The sequence below is a fragment of the Phoenix dactylifera genome, chromosome 9 (genome assembly GCF_051530095.1).
Source record: "Phoenix dactylifera cultivar Ajwa chromosome 9, Ajwa_hap1_PhDact_Kaust_v1.1, whole genome shotgun sequence".
Classification (NCBI taxonomy): Eukaryota; Viridiplantae; Streptophyta; class Magnoliopsida; order Arecales; family Arecaceae; genus Phoenix; species Phoenix dactylifera.
Genome location: NC_143198.1, coordinates 2,152,339 through 2,166,717, shown reverse-complemented (window position 1 = coordinate 2,166,717; position 14,379 = coordinate 2,152,339). Strand labels below are relative to the sequence as shown.

The 14,379-nt window shown below is 39.8% G+C and overlaps 2 protein-coding genes across 3 annotated transcripts; one reads left to right on the top strand and one right to left on the bottom strand.

The window, feature by feature from the left end:
• Positions 1 to 3,405, bottom strand: LOC103704588 (calcium-transporting ATPase 12, plasma membrane-type-like). The gene has a single exon (XM_026803572.4). It carries the CDS (start codon positions 3,176 to 3,178, stop codon positions 161 to 163), a length of 3,018 nt encoding a protein of 1,005 aa, XP_026659373.4. The 5' UTR covers positions 3,179 to 3,405; the 3' UTR covers positions 1 to 160.
• Positions 3,406 to 9,861: 6,456 nt separating this feature from the next.
• LOC120104514 (uncharacterized) lies at positions 9,862 to 13,727 on the top strand. Of its 2 annotated transcripts, XM_088703927.2 has the most exons (5): positions 9,862 to 10,001; positions 10,110 to 10,172; positions 10,251 to 10,364; positions 10,450 to 10,665; positions 11,084 to 13,727. In XM_088703927.2, exons 2-5 carry the CDS (start codon positions 10,130 to 10,132, stop codon positions 13,576 to 13,578), a joined length of 2,868 nt encoding a protein of 955 aa, XP_088560053.2. In that variant the 5' UTR covers positions 9,862 to 10,001; positions 10,110 to 10,129; the 3' UTR covers positions 13,579 to 13,727. The 2 variants fall into 2 exon arrangements, with proteins under 2 accessions (XP_088560053.2, XP_088560052.2); XM_088703926.2 differs by lacking the exon at positions 9,862 to 10,001 and having other exon boundaries at positions 10,030 to 10,172.
• The last annotated feature ends 652 nt before the right edge of the window (positions 13,728 to 14,379 follow it).

Genomic DNA, 14,379 nt, shown 5'->3' with positions numbered 1-14,379 from the left:
GCAAATCCATCAAATTTGGAATAAGTTTCACAAATTATTGATACATACATATTCAAACCGAGATGACCTTAATATGTCTATCTTAAAAATTAAAAACAAGCACGAGAAGACCTTTGAGAGAGAGAGAGAGAGTCCTAACAATCAAGAAGGCAGCAAACTTCTAATTGGAAACAGGTATGCATTTGGCAACCCAACCAATCGGCCATGAGAGCATTGCGATTCCAGAACAGAGGTTCCACTGGCCCCAATTTAACCTTGTTGTGCTTGCAAATCTATTTAAAACCTCCACCATCACCACCTGGAGGATCAGAGTAAATGCCACTATCCCTAAGAAGAGCCAATTCTTGTGAATACCCTCAAACACATTCTTCTTCTCCAGATTTCTTGCATTGAACTCGTTAAATATTTGGCAAAGAACGAAAGTATTAAAGATCACTGTGTTCTTGACCCTCTCATTGCCTCCAAAAAATGATCCTCCCTTCAGCTGTAGCACCAACAGAACAATGATCTGAAACAGAGCTTGGGCAATGAGATTCCTCCACATAACCCTTGTTATAAGTGGCTCAATCCGACCTACAGGAGGTTTCTTCATCAACTCCGGCGTTGGTCTTTCGGTGGCCAATGCCAACGCTCCCAACGTGTCCATAATTAAGTTCACCCACAGAAGCTGCACAGTTGTTAATGGAACCTTGCCAGAGGAAATCGCCGCAATACAATTGATCGCAAGCGCGGCGATGTTCACTGTAAGCTGGAATTGGATGAACTTCTGAATGTTATTATAAACACTCCTTCCCCATCTCAGCACTGTCACAATTGAATGGAAGTTATCATCCAGGATGACAATGTCCGAGCTCTCCTTTGCGACGGCAGTCCCTTGGATCCCCATGGCTAATCCAACATCAGCTTCCTTCAGGGCAGGGGCATCATTCGTGCCATCGCCGGTGACCGCAACAACATGACCCTTTTGTTTCAAGCACTGCACCATCAAGAGTTTATCGAAAGGAGAGGACCTCGCCATCACACGAATCCTATCGACCTTTTCCAACCTTTCCTCCATCGAATAATCTCGAAATTCTTTTCCTTCTACTACTGTTCCATCTATATCAGCATCGTAAGGTGTAAGTATTCCACATTCAGAAGCAATGGCTTTTGCTGTGAAGATATTGTCGCCAGTTATCATTTTAACATCTACACCGGCTAATTTGCAAGCTTTGACTGCTGATCTCACCATCGGACGGCATGGATCCTTCAGACCGACTAATCCTAATAATGTTAATTCATTTTCTTCAAGTTTGTAGATATTATTTTCCGCGGAAATCTCGTTATCTTCTCTCATCACTTGTTTGCAGGCGAAAGCAATGCATCTAAGACTACATGCTGCCATACCATCTATAATTTGTTCAAGCTTTGATCTTTTCTCTGCATCAATTGCTACGACTGTACCGTCACTCTCATAATAATTGGAACACCTAGCCAGAATCATCTCGGCTGCTCCTTTCCAATGTGATATAGCAGTCGTCTCTTCATCTTCCTTCCTAACAAGAACTCCACTGCGCTTCTTCTCTGAATTGAAAGCCTCAACACAGAGGATGGTGCAGCTCTGCTTCAGTTCATGAAATTCTAATCCCAGCTCCATCACTGCCCAGGAAAGAATGGCCTTCTCGGTTGGGCTACCAGTAAACTCTGGCTCTGACGCCGAGTTTGACTTGTAGACAGACCCTGCCGTGTTGAAGGCCGCTCCTTGGTGAAGCAACTCAACGACGCTTCTTGCCACAAACCTGACACCGTTTACAACTTCTTGTTCTCCCACCCAAAACTTGACAACCTTCATGCGATTTAATGTCAAGGTGCCAGTCTTGTCGGTGCAAATGGTGGTGGTCGAGCCCATGGTCTCGCAAGCCGAGAGATTTCGGACCATAGCCTGATCCTCCATCATCCTTTTCATGGAGTAAGCTAGAGTGAGCGTCACCGCCAGCGGCAAACCTTCTGGGATTGCCACAACTATGATGGTAACTGCAGCGGATATATTATCGACCATATCATTCATCACATTGTCAAATGTCGCCGTTCTTCTGTTGAACTCTCGCTGCCCGTTCTCATCCTTGGTGCTCCCGGTGAAGTAACGGATGGAGAGCACAGCAAGAACGATGCAGGCAATCGTCATGCCGATCTTCCCGATTTTCGATGTTAGCTTCTGGAGTCTTTCTTGCAACGGCGTTCGCTCATCGGTGTCGCGACTGATTGAGCCCATCATTTCACCCCAGGTAGTGTTCATGCCCACAGAGGTGATGAGAATGCGAGCATAGCCATCGACCACCTTGACTCCAGAGGTGAGGAAGGGGTTTCGATCACCATCGATTTCTACATGGTTGCTCTCCCCTGTCATGCTCGATTCGTCAACTCGCAACGAATAGCCATCCAGGAACAGCCCGTCGGCAGGGACTTGATCGCCGATTTTGAGGAAGACGACGTCCCCGACTACAACATCGAAGATGGACACATCTTGACGACGGCCACCTCTAACGACAGTAGCCTTGAGGACGTATGATTCAGCTGAGAGCTTGCGGAACCTCCGGTCTTGTCTGAAGTTGCTGAAGGCCGACACGGCGACAACTAAAAATATGGCAAGAAATATACTCATGCCGTCGTACCATCCACCCTTGATGCCATGTATTTTGATACCGAAGACAAGAGAGAGCACAGCACAGCCAGCAAGAATGAGAAGAAAAGCATCGTTGATCGCATCGAGGATGAACAGAAGGAACCCTTTCGGGATCGGCTTGATGTACGTGTTCGATCCGAACGTTTTGCGCCTGAGTTGGAGATCGTCATGGCTGCCCCGAATTCCAGTGTCAGCATCAGAAGCCAGCATGGCAGCAAGACCGCCGACGCCCCCGAGAAGTCGGAGATCCTCGAGGCTCTTCTTCTTCATTAGATTCATCAAGCTCTCCATGTCAACGTGAGAGAATGGCGTCTCCTCGCTGCTTCCATCTTCATCATGGAAGGATTGGATGTTGAGTGCAGTGAAGGACGGGCTTCGGAGAACTCCGACGAGAGCCCTCCGAGGGAGAGATCGCATTGCCCGGCAGGAGAGGATGACGACACAGGCGATGCGCCATCTCTTGCGAAGGGAAGCGGCAGGGCGCGGAGCATTGAGGAAGGAAGCAATGGAATCCATGGAGGAGGTAGGTGGTGTACGCAGCAGAAGTTTAGAAGTGGTCGTAAGGTTTTCTTGGGGTGTGGCTGCGTGGTGTTCTCTGGACGTTGGCTTAATAAATAGAAAGCTGAAGGGCTTAGCTGAAAAACGGAATACCAACTGACGCTGGTGTGATGATGTCGAGAGCCATGACGAAGAGCTTATTGGAAGAGGAAACGCTGACGACGGGCCAAAGAGTAATAATGAGAAGCCTCAGGGAAATTGTGTGGTTTGTTGAGATGTTGAATTCTCTCATCTGGCGTAATATTTAGATAGACTTTTCCTTTCCTATTCCAGGGGCTTGTTGTGAGTACGTATCAGATGATAGAATGATGGAAACATTTCATTGGTTCATGGGATCCAATTATTTTTGCTATTTTTAAGATACGTGAGGGTAGCCTTGCCTCCCTTTTTTCCATCAAGAAAAATTTTCAGATTCGAGCGTAAGAAATTGTAATTGAGTTCAGCACCTATGCGTGAAAAGTTCTCTGAACTTTTGAGATGTAGAGAGAAGCAAATTTGAGTTTACATGAAAATTTCTATGCACGAGTTCAAGAGGACTATGATTTTTTGAGTGCATCTTCTTTGTGCAGAGACACGAACATAACATGCCAATTACGATTAAGAAGTCAATTTGCATGCATGAGCATTGCGAATTGCATTGAACTTTGGTGAGCATAGCCAACAAGAAATCTGAAAGTTCACGTAAAAAATTTCTATATGTACAAATATATACTAAAGCGAAAATAATTCCTTTTGATATGTTTATTTCTTTTTCTATAAAAGAGGTCCATAAATAATGTGATATACAAAAATAGTGAGCATAATATCTCTGTTGAAATTGAAGAATAAGAGAAAAGAGAATTGTATTTCTGTTTGTTTGTTACAATGTACAGGAGCAACCTTTATATAGACTAAGAGGCTGACGAAATTGGGTAAGGCCAACTAAATTTGGCACAATCAATCAAGATGAAGTTTGGCAAAGCCGACTAAATTTGGCACAATCAACCTTTATGGAGACCGACTATATTTGGCACAATCATTGTTGAAGTTTGTTAAGGCCGACAAAGTTTGGCATAAACAATCAATCAATGAATTCTAACAATCTCAAATTCTGGTAAAAATTGGGATGTAAATGAAAACAAAGTAAAAATATCGTATAACCATCACAAAATTTTGCCAGGTTCATGAACAAACACTATTGTTGCATCTTTCTTTTGAAACATTCACAATAATCTAACATGCTAAATGCTAACTAATGAGTTTGCATAGAGATGTCCAAAAGACTCTGTGGACACATACACATCCAAGAATGTTAAACAAGACAGCAGTAAGGCGGATAAAGAGTCAGGAGTCAGGCCTACACGCGAGGACCTGATTGCATGAGCTGGGACAAGATTGCAAACTTTCTTTGATGTCATAGTAGAATTTTGGGTGACATCATTTGCATGACAAAACTAGCCATGCGTCATCCTTTTTGCCAATGCATTGCGTTACATAGACAAGGAATCCATGTCCTAGGAGCCAGGTCTTCCAACTTCCTAAAGCTTTACATGTGCGAACGGAACCCACACACCAAATCTGATCGACAGGAAGACTAGGAAGACTAGGAAACAGTGAGATATAAAGAAAATAAGAGAAGCAAGGACTTAGACTTCACGTTTGCCTAAGAATATGTTCCTCGGAAGACTGGAGGTGGTATTGTGAGGAAATTTCGTTTGAAGAATTTATCTCTTTGATGTAAATGATAGGAGAAGCTCGTCCAAGTACTTACATACGGACATCATGCATGAAACGATCCACAAGCACTTCTTGTCACGAAGTTTCCTCTTAGTGACAGGTTGGCGTATAGAAATTCCCACTATAAATGTACAACGTTGACTCCTGGTCTTTAAGCTAATTATTTGACTTGTTCTACTTGGAGATTAGATCGGCATTAGTATAGGCATTACTCTGGTACGTAACTCAATTCCACTTATTACAAAAAAAAAAGAAAAAAAGAAAAAAAGAAAAACCCTAGAATAGTCCTTTCTCAGACTTCCGTAGTCAATCAATCAAAATCTGATATCCATAGAAAGGGCGCTCATCCGATTTCATCAACTATCTTAGAAAGAAATAACTTCCTAGAAATCACAACTAATATTAATTACAGGACTTGCGTGTCTATTTGTTCCACCTTTAAATGTGTCCTCAAATGATGATATGGCTACACATGATCAGCAATGTAGTATCCCATGTTGCCACCTAATTAAACTTTGTCAATACATATTTTGGACAACTTTGGTATTGGTAAAAATTTTCTTCGAGCTTGTACATACCTAAGCAGTGTAACAACCTAGGACCTCACCCAAAATGGCTAGCCGGAAGATATTATTTGGGTTCCTTGATCATGTATAAGTACTCAAGATCTACCCGGCGAATAATTGATATAGGACTAAATACACACCCGCACGGATCCTCACAAGTAGTCCATGAAGATGTTACTTTAGCAAGCTGATAAAATCTTTAAGACTAAAATTCGAATGTCAAATTTGTTGAGGCTTAGATGATTGAAGAAGATTTAGGATATAGTTACCTATTATGAGTTCAGATCCTATTTGAGATTGAATTGGAGAGGTCCACTTCAATAATCATAGCCGCTTGTATATGATTTGAAGGCCTGATTATATGAACCTCACCCAGTATATAGTGCGGCGCATTGCATGTGCCATGTGAGGCCAATTTAATCATGGCCGACACATGATATGTGGATGGTTGTGGTAAATAAAGTCAACCTCTAGAATTCAATCCCGAACTATGGTACTCTAACCTCTATTTTCTTCTTGATTACTTACAATACTTGCATTAAAAAAAAGAACACTATATAAAAGTGGTTACATTTTTCAACTTTTCAATTTTCATAATAATTATTATGCAAAGAAACATCTAAATCTAAAGTTAGAAAAATAAAGAAAGAGCATATAAGAGACAAATTCACGTAATTTGCCCTACAATCTATATCCCCGAGCAGAGACAATTAAAAAAAAGGCTCACTAATAGTAGAAGAGTAAAAGATAAAGAGAAAACTCCAGTACAAATCTGTCATCTTGGCAACAATCGCAAGCCCTAATATAGAAAAGTGTAGCTCAAAACCTAAGAATATAATATATCATGTAAAAATATTAAATAACTTTATGAGTAAAATATATTCAAATCTAATCCATGTTAAAATTTATCTTATGGTAGCTATCATTCATTTTGCACGTGTTTTACAACTAGTGAATATATGAATAGATATTTCACCGAATACATACATACATGCATGCATGCATGCATGCATACATACATACATACATACATATATATATATATATATATATATATATATATATATATATATATATGAATAGATATATAAATAAATCATATAAGATGCCATAAAATAGAGCTCATAGGCAGATGTTGGGACATTCTCAAGCTTGGTTGGGCAATGAAGCAATTAAATTAGCTATAAAATTTTGTTTCCTACATTTTGAAAGAATCATATAAGACAATTTTAATCAAGAAAAACACCCTGATATGATAAAAACATCACACAATTTCTCTCTTTTTATGGCAATTCTATTGTTCGTGAGAGAGATACGAAGGAAAAAGAATTAAGCAACCATTTGGTTGGCTAAGTTAGAACTCTTAGACTGTGTTTAGTTGCAGAATAACCATGTGATAAAGCCTGGTTATCTTGCTATTCCTCCAAACAGCCTAACTTTTTGCTTGGAGATAATTGCTCAGTCAATAAATCAAAAGAAAAATTACAGAGACATCCGTTAAAGTTTCGGCCATTAACACTTAGAACCCAAAAGTTTACAAAGTGTCACTTAGCCACCAAAACTTCAAAATTGTTGCGACAAAGGTCAACTATCTATCTGAGTCCTGATATTGTTATTAAAGTATGAAAAAAGATAAAAATACATTTGGTTCGGAGAGGCTTTCCTTTGTCATTCATCAACCTGCACAGATATCAAAGCACTTCATCTCTTATAATCCATCCATCCGTGCAGATCTTAAAGTATTCCAATCATCCATCCATCTGCGCAGATCTCAAGGCAATCTATTCTATATCATTCATCCACCTGTACAAAATTTAAAATGCTTTCATCATTTGTCATTCATTTGCCAGCATAAATATTAAAGTGCTCTGGCCTCAATCATCCTTTCGCATGCATGGAGCTCTTTGTTATCCATCCACCTGCACAGATTTCAAAATGCTCCATCTTTGCCTATACAGATCTCAAAGCACTACATCCTCTATCATTCATCCATTTGTATCGATCTTAAAGTACTCTATCTTTTGTCATCCATCCACCTACACAGCTATCAAGGCACTTCATCTTTTGTCATTCATTCGCGGGCGCAGATCTAAAAGCATTGCTTTCCCTCCCCTTTCCTTCAATTTCCATCAAAACAAGAGCCCCCAGTTAAGTTAGTTGGAAGAGCAATTCTGAAATGTTATAACACAATTAGTTATCATATGATCCTCACATGATAATGTCTTATAACGAAGATAGACGACTAGGCTATATTGCAACGAATTTAAAGTTTTGATTGCTAATTGATATTATTTTTGAGATTTAGGATCCAAATATAAATAGCCCAATCTTATACGGTATTGCCGTGATTTTCCTATATCAAAATGATGGTTATCCGAGAAAACTTTATCAAACAACAAAAGGTGAAATATAAGTTAACCCTCTAGATCTCTCCTCTCTCTGTGTCTCTCTCCCCTACTTTTTTTTATCACATTCCTTTTATCTCAGTAATCTTCAAACTCCAATAAACATCTGAAATAAAGGTTTTCTTTTATGGGGATATCTGAAATAAAGTTAAACCCAAGAATAAAGGAATGTTAGAAGGGTTTATGGTAGTCCATGTTAGCTCTAATCAGGTTAGCTATCTTGTAACCAAACAGAGCCTTAAAATCGAATGTTCTTAACACATGTACTACCTTGGCCAGCATCAGTCGATAACCAGTAAATTCATATGATTACTACCAATATCTTATATGTTATAACTGAATCTTTCGCCGACAATTAGGCAGTCACATATTGGAAACTTTTCTTGTGAGACTTAAGATGCTCGAGGATTTGTTTTGGGTTGGGCCGAGGTTTTCCAAATTATTTCCTGTGCATAGGCCCAGCTCATTGAGGTATATATATTAAATAAAAAATTCCTACTGGATCCAACCATAGCATCAATTTATTCCCATGGTTTGTCGATAGGAATATCTGTCTATGTATCCAAACAAGCTCTAGGATGAAAAATCACCAAGGATAAGAAAGGAGAGGCAAAAGATGGAAGAAGAAAAGAAGAGTGGGGAAGAGACTAACAAGAGACTTTAGACCCCTTTTTTTTTTTTTGATGAAATTGGCAATTCATATAGCTCTAACGTGAGTACATCCTACTAGATCAGAAGAAAGCAAAAAATACAATGGGGGCGGAAACTCTGCTGTGGAAGTCCAACAGATCTCTCCGGAATGCTGTGCAATATAAGAGGCGACCCAGTCTACCACTCTGTTCGTCTCTCGGAATACATGTACTGCCTCAAACTCGTCTATCTCCAAAGCCAGCCTACGGGTCTCACGAATAAGAGGGTGACCATCATCATACCTATCCGCACCCCGAATCCAGTCGATAACTATAGATGAATCCCTCTCGAGATGCACCCGCCCGGCACCAAGCACCCGCTCGGCACCGACCACCCGCCTCGCATAGGATATGCCCTCCTAAGCTGCCCGCAGCTCTGCCCCAACTACTGTGAGCCCAGGCATACACCGACCACCTGCTGCAACTAGTCGCCCCAGGTGATCTCTGATGACAATTTTCGAACCTTGGATCAAGTTGATAGCTCATGGGATATGATTTTTTCCAAATGCCCGATCCTAAAATTTAATTTTTCTTAATGATATGCCATACCATAAAAACAGTAAATCTGGACACATTTTTTTAGATCTCAACCAAGTGGATTTGCAAGACTTGAATTAGATCATGATATTTTATTGCTGGTCGGCAGAGAAACTGGCTGCATAGTAGAGAAAGAGGCCAGAGCAAGATGCAAAGTGATGGCAATCATGCCAACGTCTAGTATTTTAGCAAGAGTTGGTGTGGTGGAAATCAACTGCCACTCTGGGGGAAAGAGAGAAAAAGAACAGAGGGGGCCCCTTCTTAGTCACTTTAGAACGCACAAGAATGTTGAACCCCATACACAGAAATCAGAGCCATGATTAGATTAGAACTAAAGAACCAAAGGCTATAGGCCGCTTCAATGCACCTAGCATTAGCTTTTTCACCAAGAAGCATTGAAAGAATGGATGTATGGTTTTCTAAACACCCAAGCCTTCTCCTCTTGGGATCAGCTCCATTGCCTGCGCCGAAAGGTCTTCACCATTAACAGCTGTTGTTAGATTACATGATCAAACCGTTGAGGTCCATCGAACCGACCAGAGTTAAATTGGGTCCCACCAGGTATTCTTTCCAAATCGCAGTCACACGGATCTTGGTGTCGGCAAGAACAGTCGCTTAAATTTCTCAAAGAAAGACATCTAGTACTGATTACAGATATTAAAGATATAAAGTTACCTTAGCTGAGATCTGGTCTGTATATAAGCCTTCTGTTGATGCCCACCAAATTGATGACTCTTAAGGGACTCGTCACTTGTGCTTCAAGCAATGGTCTTGGTTTAGCATCAAGTATGGCCCCCTGGCTTTTGCGCAGAACTCCGCTGTCTTCTGAGTCTTTATAGCTAATTTAACTGTGCAGACCATCATCATGGTATGGAGTTCATAGCCCTTTTCCATGTCATTTTAATGGCTCAATCTTGGAAGCCTCTCTTAAGCACATCAGGGCCATAGTCACTCACCGCAGTCCTCAAATTTGCAGAGTTTGGATCGATAGGTACTATGGGTAATGAGATGGGAAACTCAAATGCAACAGGTCTGCAAGGTATGTTTCTCTATTGGCTTTTATACTGATTAGCATCTAGTTGTGTGTGGTTACTTATTTTATGTTCTAAATGTTCAGCAACGGAGCAGGACAGTACTGAAGCTATGAACGAATCTTCAAACTCTTTGGCTATGTCGAATAGTGTTGATGGCCTGAAAGGGGAAACTGATGGTCTTGCAGATGGTAAGCAAGGTAAGTTTCTATTGCATTTGAGAGTAATTAGCTTTGATGCCTTAAATGTTGATTAATTCTGGTTCTGCGTATCTTTTCTTTTAAGCTACTGAACAACATGATTCTGAGGATGCCACAGCTGGCAAAACTCCAAAAGCTTTGATCATGTCAAATAATGTCGACGAGGATTCGAAGAGTGAGAAAGAATCAAACTTTTCAGTAGAATTTGACAACTTACATGAAAAGCATGCGGCGTTGGCTTTTGATGACCCATCAGCAACAGATGATGATCTGATTCGGAAGCAGACGTCTGAAGGAAGAGGTTAGTGCTCATCGTGATTCAACTATCATTCTTTTATGGTTTGTTTTCATGATGAAATGCTTTACTAGAATACTGCTAGCCTGTAATGGTGTGTAGGTTTGTTTACTTCTTGCTCGTATCTCTGCCTATATAGGTACATAAATTGATTAATTGATCAGACCTTTTCTACAAAGATATGTTATAAGATCATGTAGATGTAATTGAGAAACAAAAAATGGAAGATCGTATACGAAGTCATTAGGATCTAAAAAGGATGCTCGGCATGTTCAATTGTCATGCATAGAATTGACAAACAACTGATAATTAAAATGTCTGGTTATATAGAAAAAAGTTCATAACAAAAGTAAAATTAACGCATTATTCAGTAATATACCTATTTCTGGGCACTCTTTTTATATGTGGAATTTGATTGCAACAGAGGAACAACAGATCAAGTCATCACTTGACACTTTGTCTAGAAATGGAGAAACATTAACAGTCCCATCAGTAGATCTAAAGAACAATGAACCCACCAGTATGACTTGTAATGAATCCGTTGCTGAAGTCATAATGGAACAGAGGGTTAGCAATGAGGACAGTGCAGGATCTGATGGAAGAAGGTGTGATGACTTGGGAAATGGAAGGGGAGAAAGAATGAACAAAGTCACTGTCACCAAATCCGACCCAATATTAGATAATACTATGAAAGAAAATCCAGCAGTTGAGAGTGGATCTTGTGGAGAGGGAGTTTTGATGAACAGTAATGTAGTTGAACAAAAAAATGAAGAAAATGGAGGGCAACAACTTCCTGAATTTGATATGGTAGCAAATGAATCCACACCAGTGCAACAGAAAAATAGTTCGTCAAATGAATCCATCAACAGTGTTTATTTGGATGCTGTTGATTCTGAAATTAAAAGTTTGATTATAGAAGATCCAGAAGAGGTTGAAAAATCACCTGAGATAAACCCAGATAAGAATGACATGGGCGTAAATCTGACTGACAATGATGATTATAAAGGGACATTAGAAAAAGAAACAATGAAGGATGATATCAGATGTGAGAGTATTGCTTCCCAACTTAGAGTCAGAGATCCCAGCCAAGAAGAAAAGCAGGAAAGCAAGGATGGTGGGTCGGAAGATTCGGTGATAGAGCAGACAGCTCAAAATGATGAGACAAAGAACATTAAGAGCACACAAGAAAAGCAACAAGATTACGCATCAAGTTTGATGTCTGAGGAGCAAAATAAATATTCAGAAGGAGAGATGAAGATAGTGGAAACAGGAATTACTGTTTTGGTTGTAGATAATTCAATCACAGATAACAAACATGAAGAATATATGGAACACAGCAATGGGGGATCATGCAAGGAAAACAAGCTTGAGGACAACAAAATCCATGAGAAAGGACTTTCTGAATTATCCTCATCTTTGTCAGATCCTGTTGCAACTTTGAGTAAAGAGATGGCGATCGAATCAGAAGATTTAAATGAAACACAAAAAAGTGCAGAAGAGATAACTATCAAATGCGAAGATTCGGATGATGAAGCCAATATGTTAAAAGACAATGACATCAATGGGAAAAGATTTTTCATATTGTCCTCAAATTTGTTGGACCCTGTTCACACAGCTAGTAAAGAAATGATGAAGGAAACAGAAACAAGAAAAACTGCAGGAGAAAAAAGTGAACTTCTTGTGCATGATCAAAACAAAGATGTTCCAGATGCAGCCATGTCTGAGGAGGAACATGTATATGAGATAAATTTAGTAGAAACAGGAGCACCACCTGCACCTCTAATAGAACCATCTGATATGGAAAAAAACTTTATCCCGCCACATCCTGTTTCTCCAGACTGCTTTCAAGAAATTGAATACCAACAAACTACAGAGGAATCTGAAACAGATATTAAGATTGACTCCTTGGACAACGTTAGTGAATGCCTCGACGTCTGTTCAGGGCTCCCAAATCAAACTGATAAAACTACTGACACGGTATTTGAGCTAGAAAATAAGGACCAAATTCCATGCGAGATAAATTCATCCCCGAGCCAGATGAGGACTCAAGCAAATGAACTTTCAAAATTTGAAAACAGTGAATCAGTTGTGAATTTGGCAATGCAATCTAGGAAAGAGGAACAGGAATGCAATTCAGTGAGCCATGCTGCTGTCCATGTTTCAGCTCTTGATCTCAAAGTACTAGAAAGCAGTGGGAGATTTGGCACAGAATCAAATCAAGAAAAGCTCAATGGATGGACTGATGAAACTACAGAAGCCGGCTACTGTCCTGAAAAATCAATTGTAGAAAGTGAAATTTCAGCACCACAGTCACACAAAGGAGGCGGTGAGGAAATCCCACTACATCCTCCAGCAGAAAGCGCAAAGTGTCTCGCCGATTTATATGAAGCCCCGGGGAACTCTGCAAATAACATCAGCGAACTAGAAGTCAGGACTGAAGTATCTAAGCAAAATTGTTTTCCATATACTGATAAGACTGCTGCAGGTGTTATTTTGGGGTCTGAAAGAAGTGTTACTGAAACTGATGGGAACATGACAAGATACCAAACCACTGCAAGTCAAGAACTTATCAGCAGGATTGGAGCAGGAACTGAAGTTTCAATACTTGAAGCCAGCAGTGAAGAATCTGATAAGAGCCTGCTTCTATTCCATAAAAAGCCCATGGAGTGCGAACTTCCAACACTGGAAAGAAGTGACTCCGGGAAGCTGAAAACACCACTTCTCAACCTCATGAAAGAAGAAGCCTGTGTTGTGAAGTCGCTGGAGAAAAAAGTAGTAGTCCTGAAAAAGGATGTAGATGAAGTATGGCAATCTCCTGCTAAGAAATTTGAGGCTACATCTCCCAGAGGGAGAGGGAAGCACAAGCCTAGAACATCCCTTTTCAGCAACTGCATGTGCTGCACAACAGCAATAAATTAAAGCTATTTTCATTTTCCTTTATCATTCTTTCCTATCTGTTCGTTTGAGTTACAGTTTTTGGATTTATTGAGTGGATGTGAAGAGGATGTAATAAGATCTGAATTGCTTGGGTTTCACAAATAAAGGAATCTGGCGAGAATTTGGAGAGATCTCGTAGAAGCTAACTTTGGCTGCAATACCTTTGTCATTATTTCTTTTTTTTTCTAAGTTTTGTAAGCATTTTATTTTATGATGTATGCGTGTAAGACTTTTATTTTGAGGTTTATAATCTTATGAAAGATTAAATGAACCGACTTCTTTGATGCTATATCATAATCTGGTTAAGTCTGAATCAGTTGTACCTGTAGAATTTTTCCATTTACAAAGGTATATGATGCTTGGCAAAAGATTGTAGTTTAATAGTATCACTGCACAAGGATAGACCTACCATTAATTTGTTTGAGCAAGCTAGACCTTTTTTATTTAAAAGACAAAGATTCATAACTTAATGGAGGGGGGGAGAGAGAGAGAGAGAGAGATTTGTGATTAGAAGTATAGCATATCCTATGAAGAAATCTAAAGAAACAATTTTATTTACGAAAAACAATATCAGTGTATCTCCGACATTTTTTTTTTTTATGACAAGGAAGATATGAACCACCCACTTTTATTGATAAAGAAGCAATAAATACAGTGACCTTAGAGGACTAGCCGTGCAAGAATAGCAGCCAAATTACAGAATACTTAACATAATATAACCGTTAGAAATTAGAGGAGAGAAGATAGTAGACAGCCAAAAGAAACCATGTCCCAATTAACAGA

What these genes read in the sequence shown, in the direction of transcription:
- LOC103704588 (XM_026803572.4), bottom strand. Translation starts at nt 3,178, where the DNA reads ATGGATTCCATTGCTTCCTTCCTCAATGCTCCGCGCCCTGCCGCTTCC.
- LOC120104514 (XM_088703927.2), top strand. Translation starts at nt 10,130, where the DNA reads ATGGGTAATGAGATGGGAAACTCAAATGCAACAGGTCTGCAAG. An exon ending in TCTTGCAGATGGTAAGCAAG is followed by an intron (nt 10,365 to 10,449) that starts GTAAGTTTCTAT and finishes TTTTCTTTTAAG; the next exon opens with CTACTGAACAACATGATTCT. An exon ending in GCAGACGTCTGAAGGAAGAG is followed by an intron (nt 10,666 to 11,083) that starts GTTAGTGCTCAT and finishes TGATTGCAACAG; the next exon opens with AGGAACAACAGATCAAGTCA.